Source organism: Pleuronectes platessa, chromosome 3 (assembly GCF_947347685.1).
Source record: "Pleuronectes platessa chromosome 3, fPlePla1.1, whole genome shotgun sequence".
Lineage (NCBI taxonomy): Eukaryota > Metazoa > Chordata > Actinopteri > Pleuronectiformes > Pleuronectidae > Pleuronectes > Pleuronectes platessa.
This window is the reverse complement of record NC_070628.1, coordinates 27483370-27502754: the sequence shown is the minus strand read 5'-3', so window position 1 is coordinate 27502754 and position 19385 is coordinate 27483370. Positions and strand designations below refer to the sequence as shown.

The window sequence follows — 19385 nt, the reverse complement described above, 5'->3', positions numbered from 1 at the left end:
TGTGTGTGTGTGTGTGTGTGTGTGTGTGTGTGTGTGTGTGCTCGCTCCTGCAAGAGAATCTGAACTTGCTCTGGCTTGATCTTATCGCAGCAGCATTTCTTTAAGTTCAGTGAAGTCACTGAGGTGCAAATACCTGGAGCATTAACTGACCATATAAAGTGTCTCGTATAAGTAAATACATGTGCGCGGCTATATATCAAACACATTCTCACAGTGACTTCAAAGGTTTTCTATTTTCGTGGAAATACCACTTCCATATGATACAGCCCCAGGCCCTGTTCTGAGCATACCAAAAGGTATGTTGAGGGGAGGGGGAGGGCTAAACCAATGTGCACTACTTTAAACACAACGCGACCCTCAATGTTATTGTAGGACCCTGTCCTGACATGGAATAGCCCCTTCCAACCTCTGAAACATGTAAACACGTTAAAGGTGTAATCATTCTCAAAATAGGCCCTAATAGAGGTGTGATACTGCAGTGGTTCCCACTAACGGTCTAGGCTGTGGCGGCTGTCATATTTTAATTTTGTCCTGCCATGGTTTCATAAAGAACCATAATCTGTCACACATTTTTTATTCTCATATTAAGATAAGTGATCTCTAACTTGGTGTGTGCAGTGCTATTTGCCATTTGTGCAGGGCAGTATTTGCTATTTGCCATATGCCTGCTTGTGTTGTCGTACTACAGAGTGCTCGCGTTGCCACATGCTAATGCTGTGCTCCATAGTGTTTTTACCGTCCACGCAGGACACTCAGAACTCATAGTTTTAGCTGCATAAGTTGAATGCAATGCAATTCTTTCGCTCATGTGACAACTTATATTTCCCCCTTAAAGGGATAGTTCACTGAAAAAGGAAAATTAACTTATTATATACTCACCACTATCTTGATGGAGGGGTGAAGTGTTTGAGTCCACAAAACACTTATTGATTCAAGATTCAAGATTTTTTATTGTCAAATGCACAACAATAACATTAAGCAGTCGCTGGCAGTCTCAGGCTCTCTTCTAGCAATTGAGTGTCACTACTGACAACTACTGACTATTGCTGACTACTACTGACTTCGGAAAAGCCAGCTTCGTCATGTGTGGGTCCCATGCAAGCGCGACCTGAGGTTGATCTGCGACCGGTACAATGCCCTGCTAGCTCAGGTCAGTTTTCATCTGAATTTAAATATTTCAACTTGAGCTAGTGGAGCAAAGGATACTATTCACCTCCTTGAAACTATTTGTGTCCCTTCAACGACTTTGTATGTAACCTCATTGCGTGAACAATTGGCTTTGCATTTGATGTGAATGCAACATAATGATACACAGTTTTAGTTTTGAAAAAGTTAATAAAAAACACTTAAACTAAATGCTCATTACTGTCAAACAGGCTACTGATTAAATGTATTCATCCCAACCCCCATGGATTTTTGATAATAAAATTGAAACATTGTTGAGCTTAAATGAGCTTAAAATATAAACTTTTTAACTCCCCTGCTCTCCAAATAAATCGGACTCGGCTTCATTTGGCAAAAATAAATAAATAAATAAAATACACATCCTTCTGCCCCACATGCTCTCTATGCGTTTTCATACAGTCCTTTACCATTTATTTCACAGCTTTGGTTTTTCTCTATCAAGGCCTTATATTCTAAAAGCTAAAGTAGGTCGTGTTGTGGCCTGTCGCAGCTTCTTCCGTTCATCAAAACATGCCCGACCTGTGAGAATCTGTACACTATGCAGCTCACTTCTGTGCTGCTCTCTCAGATTTTTCTAAATGAACAATTATCTGATGTTATCACTATAATAAAGGGACCAGTTTCCTTATTTAAGCCTCTATGGAATGTTAAAGAGATTAGCTTCACTGCAGATCCAAGGGGTTGTTTTGGCACACGGAGCCCTAGTTTCTTACTGCTGTGGGCAAGTGAATCAGCAGAAAGGTATTTTAATTAACAATAACTTGCTGCTTGTTAGTGCTGGATAAGCAGAGTTTAGTTTAGTTTAGTTTAGTTTTTGTCTCCAGAGACACAGTTAACAGTTAGTGTTGCTGTCTGCTGTCTGCTGTTTTCAAGTTGCTTTTCTTTCTATTGCCTGATTATTCTGCTTTAAATGTATTCGAGTTATGTCGTAACCAGTCTGCAACCTGAAAGCAGAAGGACACAGGTCTAAGAAAAGTGATGTCATCTTTGCTGGACAGAGAAGCGGGGACTCAAGTTACCAGTGAAAGAATAAAGTGTCCCTTTGGAGAAAGTTAACACTGAACGCTTTCACATCGGCAGTGCTGTCCGCTGTAATCCTGCTGCAGCGCATGAAATCTAACACTCAGTTGGACTGAAGCCCTTTGAAGGAACTGAATATCAGCTGTGTGCATGAATTCAGCTTCAGATAAATGTGAAAAGGTGTTAAGTGTCGCTACCCAAACCTTATTACTGTCATAGTTTGTTTCTATTCCTGCTATAATTCAGGATTCAACTTGACTTTGCAGGCAGGGTGGAATAACCAGCTAACAGGCCCTGAGCTGTGGGCCTGTTTGGATGTATTTTTCCATGTATCCCATTGTCTTCAACCTATGTCTTCAACTCAAGACAATGGGATACATTAGATTATCACTCAACCCCAGGCTTATTTATGTCATTTAACTTGTGATAAACGGAAACTGTTTAGAAATACAGTAAGCATCAAGCATAATATCATGGAAATATATCCGATCTTGACTTGCAGGAGCCCTTGAGCATGATTGAAAGCCCATAAGGCTGTTAAACAACACGACCAGCTGTTTTGACGAAACCTCAAAGATTCTTCTGAACATCTGGAGGAGAAAATGAAGCCATCTGCTCCACGATGAAGATCTTTACTCTTGAGCCAAACAAAGATGTTCGCCAAGTTTAAGTTACATTAGTTAGTTAAATGTGTCTGTGTTGATGATTTATTTTCATACATGTGATATGATCATTAGTTTCTTATGTCACACAAAATGAGCAATGATACAAATTTGTGGCAGGAGTAGGTGTGTGAGTGACCCTGCCCTGCACATTTTGTATTTTCAGTATAAGTCGTGCTAATAAGAATATGACAAACATTTGCATGTTAGTTGTTTGAAGAAAATCAAAGTTTTATTCAAATTGAACTTGAATGCTACTCAATATCAATCTCAAAATCAATCTAGATCCATGAATCATTCCTTTGGACATCAAAAATACCCAATCTCTCAATGTTAAAAGCAGGGATTAAACAAATTAGGGATCGGCCAAAATTGAATGGGTTCTTCCTTGGACCTCCTTGGTGGAATTAATTAAAAAGCTAACATTCATAGGTTTTGCCACTGTGTTCTTTATACTAATAAACAGGCTCTAGGTCTTGTAACTACAATTCCCACAACAACCACAGTTACAGTTTCAATCTGAAATATTCAACCCCCTCACCTCAAAAGACATTATAGTGATGTGGATGACAGATTATGACAATAAATGACAAAAAAACTAATTAAACAACAAAAGATATTTATTGATACATATTTGAGTTATTTTGACAACAGAAGTTGACTTAACTTTGAATTTCAAATGAAAAATGTAACTCTTTTAACACATGTGCATGTTCAGTATTATTCAACCCCCAGTTTAAGTACTTTGTGGCGCATCCTCTAGCTTTTATAACTTCTAACAAATGTTTGCGGTAAGTACGGACAAGCTTCTTCCACCTCGATCAGAATCTTTGCCCATTCTTCACGTGCAAAAGCCTCTAGATCAGTGATGTTTGATGGCTTCCGTGCTGCAACTGCCTTCTTTAAATCCCACCAAAGATTTTCAATCAAATTTGAATCTGGTGACTGTGAATGCCACTCCAGGACGTTCCAGGATCTTTTTCTCAACAAAGCTTTGCTTGACTTGGAGGTGGGCTTTGGATCACTGTCTTTCTGGTGAGTCCAATGATCACCAAGGTTTAATTTGTCAACAGAAGGCATCACATTCGTCCTTAAAATGGCCTGGTATTTCTGAGAATCCATGATGCCAGGTAAACGATCAAGATTGCCAGTTACTGCCGCAGAAAATCAGCCCAACATCATCAATGACCCACCATCAGGCTTGACCTTGGGGATGGTATTCTAATGGTCATAAGCCTGGCCTTTTGCATGCCAGACATACCGCTGGTCCATATGTCCAAATAGTTCCACTTCGGTTTCATCAATCCATAGAACTGTCACCCAAAACTCATTAGTCTTATCCAAATTCCTCCTGGCATATTCTAGTCGACTTTTGATGTTCCTTGAGGTCAAGAGCTGAGTGCATCTTGGAAGTCCTTGTTTATTCAGTGCACGTCTTATAGTTGCCACTGACGCACTTGTACCAGCCTTCATCAGGTCATCCTGTAGGTGTCTTGCAGTCACACAGGGGTTTATCTGAGTTGTTCTGACTAAGTTGCTGAGGGTCCTTGATGAAATGTTGGGCTTTCTTCCAGGGTTTGAAGCTGCTCCATAAGTTTTAAACTTCCTTATAACCCAATGGTGTGTCTTGGAATGTACATTTTTGTGAAATCTTCTTTTACCCAAGGCCCTGCAGGTTTGATGAAATAATCTCCTCTCTCAGCTTTTGTGCAAGCTCCTTTGTCTTTCCCATGATTGCAACTCACCTTGAATACCTTCATGGGTAGGGTTTATATATGCATCCCAGCTGAAGCAAATGAAGGATCATTATAGAGTTCCTAAAGGCTTAATTATGTTTCAACTCCACTTTAGGCCATAACAACTGTCAGACAGCTTGAAAAACAACAATATTATAAAGGGGTTGAATAATTGTGACATGGCTATCTTAACAAAATATACTGTTACACACAAATACTACATCATGCATTTTCTGTGTTGATTTTATGTATCATTCAACTCATAAAGAAGTCATCCGAAGCAGAATCTTGTTCTTTGAAAAAACTGTAATTGATAAATCCTTAAAATCTTTGGGGGGGTTGAATATTTCTGATTGCAACTGTATCGCCAAGTGTCAGTGGTTGTTTCCAGCCCTCAGGCCTTCGAGGGTATTGATGTGAGTGACAACTCTTTCGAAGTTAATCGCTCTCTTTGGAGTCTCTGTCAATTACAGTAGTTAGAATATTCTCTGTTCATCAGGAAATTCTCCCTTTATCTGCCCATTCTGCTACTTCCTCCTCTTCCTTTGAAAAGTGAACAAGCCGAGACATCTCCCCCCCTCCCCTCCTCCTAACTAGTGTTCCTAGGACTCCTTGAAAGGGGAGTGGCCCAGAGTTAACACCGCAGCCTTCTCTCTCTTTCTGACCAAGATTCAATCCATCAACGCTTTAAATACATGTGAAAGCTGATCTGCTTCACGGTGTTGTTTGTTTTGCTTTTGCATGCTGTTATTGCGAGACTTGTAAAGCTGCGAGTCTCTTAACTGTTGGGGAACAAGTCATGGAAAGGCTGAAGATAATCCTAACCTTCTGTACTGGAGAAAAAAGAAAAGAAAAAGGGAGTTCACAGATTCCTGTGTTATATAAAAACCAAAGAGCTTCCTCTGTAACTACAAAAACATGGATTGGACAGTCAGTCGGTTCAGCTGAACTCCCCTAGAACCACTGACCCATATTCTGCTCTCTGGTCACAAACACACACACATAGACACGCACACACGTTTCTCATCACTCTAGTTGACACTTTTTCCATCTTAGGTAAATTGTCAAAGTCAATGTTTATTTATACTGATGATATAATAATACTGTCATGTATGTAGCACCTTTCAAAGGGCTGTTTCAAAATGCTTTACAGAGAGAACGAATACAAAACAAGAATATACAAAACATCAAAGACAAGAAGCAAATGAATACAATGTTAATCCAAATTCAAAAAGACAGCTGAAAAAAGAATACATTATTTAAAAGTAATGGCAAATGAAAAGGATAAAAGAAACATAAGCAATAGCAAAAAGGATATAATTCTACAAATAATATCATATTTTTTCAATTCATACACTATGTCCTGCATGTGCGCATGTGTAGACACACACATCATCTGGCTTACCTCAGGGCAAAAAACATGGTCCTCGTGTCAGGGTTCTTATCTGCAATGGGTTTAAACAGCTGCCTGCAGCCTCCTCCTCCTCCTACTACTCCTCCTCCGCCTCGTGCTCTGACAGCAGCAGGAGCCCCATCATCCTAACAACACTCCTTACTGGATCTCACATCCGACCCACAGAGCAGCGCTTCAAGTCACGACAGTTTAAACAAACACCAAGTTATGTTTTGTTGGATATGTTTTTACAAGGGGGGACAGGGAGACTGTCGGGGGGAAAAGTTCGTTTTATTGTTTTTTTGACCACAGTATGTTTGTGCTGGAACATCAGTCGGTGTGGAGAGAAACAGAAAAACAGTCCCTGCAGTTTTCTGTGGATTATACAGAGTCACGGGGATACAAAAAAAGAGCAAATAAGAAGTATGGCTGCCACTGCAGTACTCAATAATATTCACTGACTAAAAAGAAAAATTATCACTAAATTTACACCCCAGTTAGATGAAATTAAAAACTTCATAAAGTATTTGCCTCAACTAATTTAATTAAAACTAACTTGTAAAGTTGGCCTCAATACATACCTTATTGTGGCAAAACAAAAAAAGTTCAGTTTGGACCACTGGGTGTACCTCAGTTTAAACCAGGCCAAGTTTAGAATGGAGTCTCCCAGAAGTTTAGAATGTTGTTGTTGTTTTGTTAGTTTAGTTGCAAAAACAGGATCTACAGGATAACTCTCCAGGGTTTTTTACTTCATATCCAGTGACCTTTGACATCCTTGTGATTTGTTTAGATTTGTTGACCTTCTGTATGTCCACTCCTCCTGTCTGCATGCTCTGTGAATGATGAATATATGTGTGAATTGGTAAATGTAGTGTAAAAGCGTCTAGAAAAGGTGATGTAAAATGTCTGGGGGAAACCCAGATGTACAAATGTTTGTTTGTTATTCTTTGGAATTCTTAGTATTTTGAACTTTAAATTTGTTTGAATCAATAGGACATTATCCAAAACAAAAGATAATCAGTTAGTAGAACATTTTAGGATTCTGTGCCAATGGTCGGAGGCATTATGTTGTCAGGTTTTCCGTTTATCATTCCATACGTCCGACCCATTCTTGTGAACACGATATCTCAAGAATGCCTTTAGAGAATTCTCTCAAAATTGATAAAAAATATTAAAAGACACAAAGCTGATGGATTTTGGTCACTGTGACCTCACAAAATACATATCTCAGCAACACTTCGAGGTTATTTCTTCAAAGTTTGTACAACACTAACTTGGAGTCAGTGGTGAACGGATTCGATTTGGGTGGTCAGAGGCCAAGTTGACATGTTTTTCGCTTCTTTAACATGATATCTCAAGTCTCCCTACAGGAAACTATTTCAAACTATAATACAATTTCAAAAATTTCTAAGACTGCAAAGCAGCGCTGGGCGGACCCGAGAACATGCATTTCGAAGCGTTTTGCCTGAAACAAATTAATAATTACTGAGGAAATATTGACACATTAAGCTGTTCAGGCTTGGACTCTGATCATGAAACAGGAGATTGGTGGTGATAGGACAATGCACAGTGGAGTTATGACAACATCGTCTCCTTGGGGGACGTATGAACCTTCACCGTACCTCAATGTTTACACGGTTTGAGGAAATGTCCCAATTCTGAGAGAAAGAGAGAGAGAGACGTCACCTTTGCAATACATAAATATTCCTTTGATCTTTAACCACTCACGCTGTCACTGCAGGAGTGGAGTTGCTATTAAAAAGCCAATTAATTTGCCTGAATAATAATAATAATAACCCTTACAATTTCAATAGGGCCTCCCACTGTCAGTGCTCGGGCCCTAATAAAAAATTTGGAATATGTCCAAAATGGCGACTAAATGCAAAATAGCAGGCTTCCTGTTGCTTTTTTCAAATTGCACCTGAGACTCTTTTGTTTGACTGGTCATGATACACCTGTGAATCGATTTTTGCTCGGGCCCTCATGATAATAATAATACTTACAATTTCAACGGTGCCTTACTGTCTGTCAGTTCCTGTCAGTGCTCGGGCCCTAAATATGACCAGTTGTCACTTGAACTCAAAGAACTAACTGATTAAATTTCAGTGGTCTAAGTTCAAAGTTCATATGCTCCCATATGAGTCTGGAGAGAAACACTTTTCCTTTATATTTCTTTTTTACAGTGCAGTTCATATTGATCTTTTATCAAATATTCGATAGAAGAAGTCAATTTTTGACAGGGTTACCATCATGCATTACACACAATGCCAATGTTGCCTATACAAACACTTGGCATGTATGCTGTATTAATTATAAAGGGTCTTTGAAATCAAATCATCAGATCTGATTTTTTGATTTTGCAGTAAAAACAGAAGGTAGCACCCATTAATCAATGTGCTCTCATGTATGCAGGAGCACATTAAAGACATTAAGATTTATAAAGTTTAATATTGACACGATGATACTGAACTCATGCCATTAAAAGCACAGAACACTGAGGCTATTCATAGGCTCTGATGTGGGACAGCAGCTTCACAGCTAGCCTCACATCTACTGGGAGAAAATGAGGGTCCCACCACCAGACTTGTCTTTAAAAACAAAAATACCAGAGCTTAATGAAGTCCTGCTGTCATTCTTGAGTCATTCTAATTTTACAAAACACAATGAAGTCTGTGTATGCATGTGTGTGCGGGGGGGAGGGATGTGTCTGTGTTTACTTGCAGCTGAGGATCACACACCTGCACATGTATATAGGCTGCACACACAGATACACACAGTGATCTGTGATTGAGGAGAAGAAATTAGTGAATAGTTTGATGTGATCTCAGTGGCTCTTTCCTGTGGGGGGTGAAGAGGAGCTGCCCTGCTGGGATGTTATCTTGTTTCCTAGTTCCTGCAGTACCCAGCATGCTCTGTGTTGTGACTGAGGCTCAGGAGGTTTATGCATTTGGAAAAATGATTTACCTTTCTGTCCGAGTTTTTATTGGCACCGTCCCTGAGTGCAGATCTGTTTCAGAATCAACAGTGTGAGGAGACAGAGAATCATCATTCACGGATTTACAGGAATCTCCTCAGTAAGAATCACTTTTGTAAAGTTCATCCTTACATTTTCCCCTTGTGCACTTAGGATTCCTTATTTCTTCACTTTCCTCTGTTTGTGGAAATGAAACCATCGTGGCAGACAGATATCAGTTCCACTCTGAGACGGTCAGGAAACGGAATCAGACTTTGTGCGGGTCACCACATATGTAGTGACATTTACTGTAACTGACTTCACTGACTTTGTTTCGCTTTAACTTGCAAATTAGTTTGAAAAGTTGTGTCTCGTATGATGATTACAATTCAACTGTCTAACATGAAACCAAGAATAAAAGCATTGGATGGTTTCTGTGAAATAAATCCATATATACTCTTGTTGATGGATTCGAATTTTGGCCCCAGGGCGTTTGACAGGTTAATTCGGACATGGTGACAGTTCTTATTATGAAACTCAGAGACACTGAAAGGTCTGTAATTCCATAATATATGACCTAAGGCTCAGCTTGCTTGATTAATGATGAATCGATGTCATTGGGGTTAAATGTTTGTGGCATGACCCCTGTTCCAAGAAAAGAAAACTGGTGCCCCATGCACCAAGAGTTAGAGAGGAAGTTAACATTTCATAGTAGTTTTTCTTTTATGCAATAACAACAGCACCAGATAATCACTATATAAACACAGACCATTTACCATTTACATTTAGTTATCCCAAAGTTTCCTGCCATGCTCCTCTGAGTTTCCCTTGCTCCCTTTCGCCCTACAATTAGGGGGTAAGAGGTGGGGGGGCTTCCTTGCTATGTGAGATGAAAATACATGTGGGGGCGGATAATCAACATCTACTGGTTCGCAAGGACTGTGAACATCAGCCAGGAAGAGAAGGACTAGCCTGATGGTTTCAGCTGGACGGAAGAGAAAGAGATATGGGAAGGACTCATCACCAACACAAAGAAAGATAAGAAAACAGAAGTTAATCTGACAAAGGAAGAAAGGGAAACCAAAACAATAAGATATAATAAGAAGATGCAATGATTTGATCAGTTAAATAGAGTTTCTGCTAATTTGAGATCATTTTCAAGTCCATCAGATCCATCACTAGTGTCCTACCAAAGCCCAGAGGCCTCAAAACGTTGCTGTGATGGTTCGGAAAGAAGGGCAGCTGTTCTTAAAGTGAGCCTCGCCAAAATGGAAAATTCATTATGTATGTATGAGAACATGGGAACAAAATCTTGGAAAAAGAAAGAGATTGAAAATTTGATGGAAGGAAATGGGAGAGGCAGGTGAGTGGAAACTGGTTCAAACAAAAATAAGCGGAGGATTGGAATGAGATTTTTTTTAAAGGTCTGAGGCTGAGACCAAGGATTGATGAAGAGAAAGCAGAGGTGAATGTGTAGAGAGGGAGGGAAAGGAGGAAGAGGAAGACAGAAAGCCTTCCAGCAAGCCAGCACTTCCAAAGTACGGCTGTGGCCAAAGCAGGAATTTCCTCTGGTTTCACCACAGCTGAAGTATCTGAAGTGTAGTGTGTTTTTGACCCACAGAGCTCCGGCGCCTGCTGACACTGTCTGAGACGTACACACACACACTCAGACTCAGAAGTGAGAGGACAGGAAGACAACATGGCCTTCAGCTCTTCAGCCGAGAATGCCCCCAGTGGCCTGACAGACAGGAGCGGCAGCTTCTTTAAGGTAATGATGATGCCGGGGACTTTCCAAAACTCCCTTGGAAAGTAATAGATTCACTTCCTGTTTATCTTGTGGTTGATGTGTTTGTTTGTGGGCTGACTCAACTTGTGTTTTGAAGACAGAAACAGCCAAGGACTGAGTAAGCTCTGTCCAAAACTTCTTTCTTTTCCGTGTCAGCCAAAACTCCCATCTGTCACTGTTCAGGTAGAGCTCAAACACTCTCAGGTGGGGTTGAGTTTGAAGAATCTGAAGTAAAATATATAAACTAGAATGGCACTCGCCAAGGCCCAACAAAAGGAAATTTAACCAAGCTCACCAAATTTCACACACTCATCAATATTAATACAAATATTAAATACGACTGATTTATTTTTCATCAAGATCCATAAATTATTCCCTGAGAAAATTTTGAGAATGTTGAAAATCTGGATCCACACAAAAATTTCACAAGTTCTTCCCTGACCCATGCAGACCTGATATAACAGGTCAGAACATCCTTTCTTAAGAATACGATAAAAAGTGAAATTTGTTAGTTGCATCTGCTCACACCTGGTATTAAAATGTATCCAGAATGTGTCACTTGTGATCACTTGGGATCTCACTTTCCTGCTCTACATGCATTTGTGTTAGTTCAAACTAAATTATTTTCTTTCGAACAAGTCTGAGTTTACAGATGTTTCTGATGTCACTGTTTGTGTGTGTCGGCATGAGAGGGAGAGGAGACACGCTGAATTAATCTTGTGCGGCTTTCACCAGATAGATTTCACCAATTTAGGAAAAGTATCAGTTATGATGTTGTGGTCAGTTTTGATATTTTGGCAATGGCCACAAACAAATCAGTGCATGGGCTCAGATAAGAGTAAAAAGGTGGACGTCAGCTGAGCTGGTCCTTGATCTGTGGCCCAGGATGCAATTTGTAGAACACAACAGAAAAAAACTAAATGTAAACAAATATTGGAAAAGCGGGGCCTTCCAAGTCAAAGACAGCAACGAAGATGTTAAGAGAGTTTGTGGTTATAAGCTCTGCTTTAATATACACATAGTAGATCAATTAATGTCAATATACTTATATTTACCAGAGATCTGCTACAACACTTGATCAACAGTAATTCATTAATTACCTGCATTCTAATCCAGTGAACATCTTCAATCGTGTCATACACACCATGTGTTAAGATCAGTTTATAGTTGTAGCAAGCATCATTCATTTACAACTCTCTCTGCTCACGCTCACATTGCATCAGGTCTATGTCTCTCAGAAACTCTTACTTGTGAAGTCTCAAGATAATTTATGGATTTATTCACTCAGACTGTTTTTATCCTTTCAAGGTTTTATCCTCACACTGTTCTGACTGAGCACTTTCCTTCATACTTTCAGGAAATGTAATTGAGTATTGATTGATGAGATTTTCAAGTGGAGCTGTATGTATTCTACAGTTTTCCTTTGCTTTCTGCCATATAATGAAGCAGTGCTGGAAGTGAGGAACGCCAGCTGCACTTGTTGGCTGCCTGACAAACACATTCACAGGAGTAATGAAACTCGCTCTCCCTCTCTGTCTTAGTGTCTCTCACTCCCTTTTTCTGCTTCTCTTCATGGTATCTCTTTTGCCTCTGCAGTTTCTCCTCCGCTAACTTTCACTCTAAGTTTGTTGCACCTGTATTCTGCTTCACTGTTCTATATAAAAGGTGCGAACACCGAGTAGGGGAGGGTTGTTATTCCCCCTTCATGTTGGCAGTGGAGGCTATCACAGATTCATATCTTTGTAAACAGGAGAACTGGCATGGTGGGACAAGACGAAGACATAACAAGATGTTAAAATCACAGATGGGGGCAGTGTTTAGTATAGTGAAAACATTTACATATATGGTGACAGAGAGAGCTCATTGCACTGTTGAGGAAAACAACTTCATCATTTTGACGAAACATGCGCTGTAGTTGAAGTTATTGAAGTCTGCTATTTGTCAGTGGTGCTGGAACTTCACAAAGCATTGAACTACAGAAGGGTTCATCCCTTTTTTGGGTCCCCTGGAAATATTTCTATTGTCGTTTTTCGCAATTTGCAGCGCTTTTCTGTATTTGCACGTGTTGGGACTTTTTGCAGTGCATGTGACGTAAAATTTAAGAAGTTTTTATTGGATTTTTTGACGGATTACAGTCAGATAGAGTTCTACCACGTGACAGTGTAAAATACTCATGAACCTTATATACACAAACTTGTATGAATGTAATGTCACATTCTTCTCCCATGGAGTACAACAATGGAAAGGGGAGAGGTGACACGGGAGACACGGTTAGAAGGAGGGGTCCCTCAAAAGTGGACGTAGGGCTACACATTGACAACGCAGGCCTATGCCAGGAACAAAGATTTTGTGTCATCCTAACAATACAATAAGTGTAAATACACAATAGAATCTTTGTCACATATTACTGCTGTTCAATTTTTACTGTTACAGGGGTACAGATGTAAATTTATCTATTTAAGCTGCAAATATTCCCCATCTCCCCCTTTGCTTGTCAGTGCCTCTGCTGCCCTGCATGCGTCAGAATAACCACCTGTTGATTCACCCCATTCAACACCCCAGCATCCACCTGATCAATCTGCAACAAGGGGGTGGGTCAAAGATATTTACTCATCACTCCCAATTATATCAACTAGTGCAGTTCTCCTTTGGAGCTACTTCAGAATTATTCCTTGTCATTAGTGAGTCCTCCTCAAACATTATATACTGTCACCTTGTATCGTTTGTGTGCTGATGTTGTGTGCAGAGCTTTTTGAGGGAATGTGGACAATTTTGTGTTCATCCTACCTGGTTTATCTGCAGCAACAAAACAGAAGTTGTGCTGCTGACGTTAAAATCCTACAATAATCTGTTCATCCCTCCCTTGTGACTAATCTGTATTTCTTAATCCCAATAGGTTTTTTTTATTTTGTGTTTTATACTTTACATTCTATATTTAAAGAAGCTGTAGCCTTGTACTCCTTGCTCCATTCTCACTCATCTGTGTAATGCCATTGAGCAAGGCACCTCAAACTTGAGATGCATGCTGTGTAAAAGTTGCAGTTTTCACCTGACGGCGTCTCCTCACTTCATCCAGCTGAAATGCACCAACAGACACTTTTAAAGCTTCAGACGACTACGAAACAAAACTGAATGTTGTCTCGCCTCTCATTTCCTTTGCAGCTTTTTCCTTCTGCTACCTCTGTGAAAGTGCTCTGTGTGTGTGTCTGTGTGACAAAACCAAGCACATAGTTTCCCATTGACTCCATTCATGGCTTTAACAGCAGCACATGCAGAGAATCACTTACCTCTAGAGAAACACGCACATACACACAGACACACGTCCGTGTATACTTGTGTCGTGCAGAGAGGATGGAGTCAATAAAAGTGGAAACAAACCCAGCTGAATAAAGTGGGCTAGGTTTATAAAAGTTAGTGACACGCACACTCTTGTTATGGAGTGTGTTCCTCAATGTCAGTCTTTTTCCTCTTGAAGTTGTCAGATGAAATAAGGCCAGCTTGGGCGCCACCATTAGAGCTGCACACGGCACTCTGCCCAGTTCCAGTCACTCTGCAGCTCTCGTGTTCACTGACCTTCATTTTGTAGCTCAGGAATTTCCCATGTCTTCTCCTCTGGCCTCATTACTCAGTTTCGTTCAGATAATTCAATGCCTGTCTGTTAACAGAAGGTAATAACAATATTTCTACTTCTTTCCATGGCTGGATTAACTCTTTCCAGGACCCTGGGGCAAAAAGTAGTTGCCGGCCCCCTCTCACTGATGTGTGTTTGTGTTGTGCAAATTATTGCAATACTGAAGCAGATCCTGGCCCCAGGTTTGTAGTCTAATAATTGATTAAAATGGTATCAAATCCATAGCAAGCTAATAATGAATAAGTAACGAGTAGTTCCAGAATATCCTGATTGTGATGAGTTACTGGAGAACAGACTGGAAGATATTATATTAATGAATCATTAGTCAATGAGCAATTTTTAAACTTTATAATTACACAAAGGTCTGCTTCACACTTGGCATGTTATTGTAAATCACCCAAGTAAGTGCGTTAACAAACCTGGTTTGATTTTGACATGAAATATGTTCAATATTAATATACGATTTGAATAAACAGACGACCAGTGCTATGTACCAGTGCTATAATGTATATTAACAGGGGGTAAAGACATAGAAACCTCAGAGTGAGCCACATGTGAGGGATCCCTCTCCCAGGACGGACAGAAGTGCAATATGCTGCGTGTAACTGAACACATCAACAAAATAACAGTATTCATAACACTGATTAGAACAAACTTACACTAGTAGATAATGATGAGTTATTAGTGAACAGACTGGGAAATACTTACTTAATTATTTTAACACAAATTTTTTTCCTATTATTATTTTTGTCAAACCTTAATGCACTTTCTAAATATGCACATATTCAATATTTTCTAATGAAGCAGAGAAAAATCTGAGACAAGCAGGAAACTCTCACATTTGAAAAACTTAAACAGGGAAGGTTTTTTCAGAACAAATTTTTTAAATAGTTTATGATATTTCACACAGTTGATTATTTGACGGAACAGCATGAGCTCCACTGTAAACAATGGTGTCCCATGAATTATAGTGCAAATCAAGTTACACAGTAATGAAGTACCTTCAACAGCCTCTCTGTTGCTTTCGAGGACTGGAAAGAGAGAAAGCTTGTTTTTCCGAATGATTTCCCTCTCTGGGATTAGCTGCAGTCACTCAGCACTAATTCAGGGGTCGGTCAGTTTATGCTGCCACTTCAACTGATTGCAGCTTCGGATTTTAGGCTCCTCAAAGCTCTTGAGAAGAAAATGACACGTTCTGCTGTGTGAGAGCACGCTGGCTGTCTCCGGTCGGCTGTGGAGACTGGAATAGTCACCTCTTACCACAAGACTGAGCGTCACCAGACTTAGTTTGAGTTGCACTGTTTTCAGTCTGGAGCTGACCTGTCGATTTGTGTCGTATGATTAAGTTTCAACCAGACAGAACGCTGAGAGAGTATGAGGCTTTAACAGAGCTGGCACCACTTAGTCCATAGACTTATCCTGCGAGGGGGGGGCTGTGGTTACTGTGGTCTGGCCTGCAGCCTGCCTGGTGGAGAATAGTTTGTAAAAGGATGCCTCCTATTGGTTGAAATCTGTAATGAAAGCATTGGTTCAGACAAAAAAAAGTGTTTATAAAAAACAAAACCTACAGTTTAAGAATATTAAGAGTAATTCTTTGAGTTTGATCTACATGTTTGGAGTTTACCACATCAAGAAACTCTGGTAATGGGACAGGAATTTTCCATCTGCAGTTGATGTCAACATACTTTCCTCGATTGCCTCAAATTTCCTGGTCTTCATTACGCTGTGCTCTGCGGCGGCCTTGTTTTGTTTGAATTGTTTGACCCAGATCCTCAGTGCAGAGCGTCCAGATTTCAACATCTGCTCAGTAATGTTTCAGCAGGCCCTGAATCCCTGGGAGCGCTCTAACATGTGGAGTTAGGGAATGTGAAAAATGCAGGAAAAGAGAAGCTGCATGAAAACAAGTTGTTTTGTAGGCTTTTACTGAGGAGCTTTCAAACTCTGTTGCTTTCAAACCAGTTGCGCCCTTTTGGGCACAACTGGTTAACTGTGCTGATTTAAGCTTGAATTTACCAGAATGTACTTTCTCTCACGTTGTATTTTACTCTAGATGAGTGGTTTTCAGCGGTGAAGAAGATTTTGCGAAGTGAAAGGGACAAGTGCATGCAGATAATAATTAATATGATTTATGTGATCAAATTTAATCACTCTTAACTCACAACACAGATCACTTCTCTGAATCCAATAGCAACACAGCATACTTTCTGTTTACTTGTTTGGATGGCGCTGGTGTAAGTGATAAGAGATTCCAGCACAACGGCATGATGAGCATTGTTCACCACACTTTCACCGTCACATTCTGTTGACTAATGTTTTTGTTGACAGATTTCAATGACAGGTGATAGTTTTTATCTCAAGAGAGTCCAGTGTGGTGTGGAGGATGTAGTCATACAAGCTTCCTGTCCAGATTTATCCAGATGTTTAAATCTCTTTGTGTTTTTCTTTACAAAACAACCTTGGAAGTTTGGTGGCCCGCTCTGAATGAGGTGGTGTTTCTTTTTTTTCTACAATGCTTTGTGTCCTGTCTATAGGAAATGAAGTCCACATACAGGAGAAATGACTAACTCGTTTCCTGCCCTTTGTTCCAGGTCTGACCCTTCAGCCTGTCCGTCCCAAAGTCTCACTTTCTTACTTTGCATTCTATGTTGGAGAAATGTCGTCAGTTTCGTTTAGTGCTGCTCCCCCTCCACTTCTCCTTCTGATATTCACTGGAAGCCTCTCATTCTGTCTTCTTGCAGCTGATTGACACGTTTGCACTGGAGATCGGGGAGCTGAAGAAGGAGATGGTCCAGACCTCTCCGACTACAGACAAGGAGCCCATGGAGCTGCAGGGGTAATGTTGTATTTCCTACATTTCTCCTGCTTTCCTCAATCTGACTCATCAAATTATTTTTCCTGATAATATCTGAAAATAATATCTGCCTCAATTAGGCAAAGCATTTTATTGCTGTGCTCTGCTTTGTTTAGTTGTTTGCTAAATAGGATCAACAATATTTGTAAATATGTATTCACTACTCTGCTCATTATCACCAGCAGATGGCATTAGTATTTGATTCTGTCCCTCTCTGTCATGCTGTCAGGATGGAGAGTGAGGTGAGCGGCTTTTACCTGCAGTCCCACCAGTGCGGCGGGGTTGGGGGTGAAAGGGACTCTGGGTACGACTCCTTGCGAAGGAGGATGAGCGTGTTGGACAGGCTGAATCAAACCCACCCAGTGTGGTTGCTGCTGGCGATCAGTGAAGAGGAGGCCAGTCGCTTTCTGCTCAAGCAGCCACCAGGGGTGAGGAGTTACCCTCCTGTGATACAAATGTTCATCTGATATTATTTAAGCTTGCTTTACATGTCATGATGGATGATTCCTCTCCGGGGCAGGTATTCCTGGTCAGGAAGTCCGCTGCTCTGCAGAGAAAGGTTCTGTCTGTGCGCCTGAAGCAGGATCATTCAGACACTCCCATCAGCCATTTTCCTGTCAAGGAGAGCCAGTACAGTGAGTAATATGTTTGTTTTAACTGACTCTACCTGGAGTCAGGATTCATCATGGATTAAATCAGGATCAGTAGTGCCTCAGGGGATGTCAAATACATTGACAAGTCAGACCCAATGTCCAAGTTTGCTTAAAAAGATGATCCCACATAATCTAGTATTTGCAATACCTGAAGGAGACACAATATCTCTAACGCGTGTACCTCAGATACAGTTTGTTCCCTTGTTGACATCGGAGGCAGTGCAGTTATCATCTATTATCAACTGTGATGTTTAAAAAATATACAATTTAAAGATGCTAATAATATTAGAATACCTCTTCCTGTATGTGTTGTGCTTCCACCAGTGTTGCCATAGTTACTTTGAAAAAGTAACTTAGTTACTTTACAAGTTACTTGATTTTAAAAGTAACTAAGTTAGATTACAAGTTACTTGATTTTAAAAGTAACTAAGTTAGATTACAAGTTACTTTTTTAGTTACATTCAGCAGCTGCCGACAACACCCCCGCCGCCTCAACATAAAAATGACAACCGGTTTGGCCAACACTAACTTTATTAGACACCGCCGGAGGCCCCCCCCGCGCGAACGGAGGGTTCCCCTAACGGGCGCTGTAGCTGAGGTGATCCGCGAGGAGAGCCCGACACACGTCCAGAGTCGCTGTCGCCGACCGTCGTACCCGGTCCCCTCCAACCGGTCCCCGCCTTCCGCAGCGCCGACGGACACCGCCCCGCGGCATACTATAAGGAAAGCCCCCGCACCGCGGACGAGCACCTCCCCCCCTAAAAAAACGTCGAGGAGTGCCGCACACCGAGCCTCCGGCGGCGTGGTGAGGAGGGCGACGGGGCGACTGCTCCCCCAGCCGCAGGACGTGCCCAGCGGGCTAACCACAAATACCGAAATAGTAACGCAAGGTGACTTGGACAAGTAACTTTAATCTGATTACTGGTTTGGAAATAGTAACGCGTTAGATTACTCGTTACTGAAAAAAGCGGTCAGATTAGAGTAACGCGTTACTAAGTAGCGCGTTACCGGCATCACTGGCTTCCACACACACAGTGAGTAACGGAGCTGTTGCAAAGCCAAAGTGTGATGATATAGCAGCTGTGGATTCTCTGAACTGAAAGGACAGCACACGTGGGAGGGGCCACAGTGCCTTTGGCCTGGTTTGACCTTTAGATGTGGGTCAGCTGCTCTTCAATGAGACTCTCATACTGATCACTGTGCTGTATCAAGTCAGCCATGTGAATGAATAGTTTCACTTTTGCTCATTAACATACACATTATTTTTTGAAAGTTTCTTAAAGAGATAGTTCACCCAAAGATTGCAAATGGACTCGAAACGGAAATGGTTCAGTCAGACAACTCCAGTTCAAATGTTTATTGCAACGGTGCAACATGTTTTACAACAACAATAAAATGAGGTTAAACATTGCAGAAACCATCTGTAAAAAATCTGTAAAATTCAACAGAGGTTGGCATGGCCAGAAGTCCTGAGTTCAGTGGAAGGTGTAGCAGGTATAACTGAGGGGTTTGTCA

At 40.8% G+C, this 19385-nt stretch overlaps 1 protein-coding gene across 2 annotated transcripts in view; it reads left to right on the top strand.

The window, feature by feature from the left end:
- The window catches only part of LOC128436766 (ras and Rab interactor 2), a 36590-nt gene that overhangs the window by 550 nt on the left and 16655 nt on the right, over window positions 1-19385 (top strand). For both annotated transcript variants that reach the window (XM_053418612.1, XM_053418613.1), the window contains exons 2-5: window positions 10571-10717; window positions 17105-17199; window positions 17447-17645; window positions 17738-17852. In XM_053418612.1, the coding sequence (XP_053274587.1) occupies window positions 10649-10717; window positions 17105-17199; window positions 17447-17645; window positions 17738-17852 (478 nt within the window). In that variant the 5' untranslated portion in view covers window positions 10571-10648. The remainder of the gene's footprint in view (window positions 1-10570; window positions 10718-17104; window positions 17200-17446; window positions 17646-17737; window positions 17853-19385) is intronic.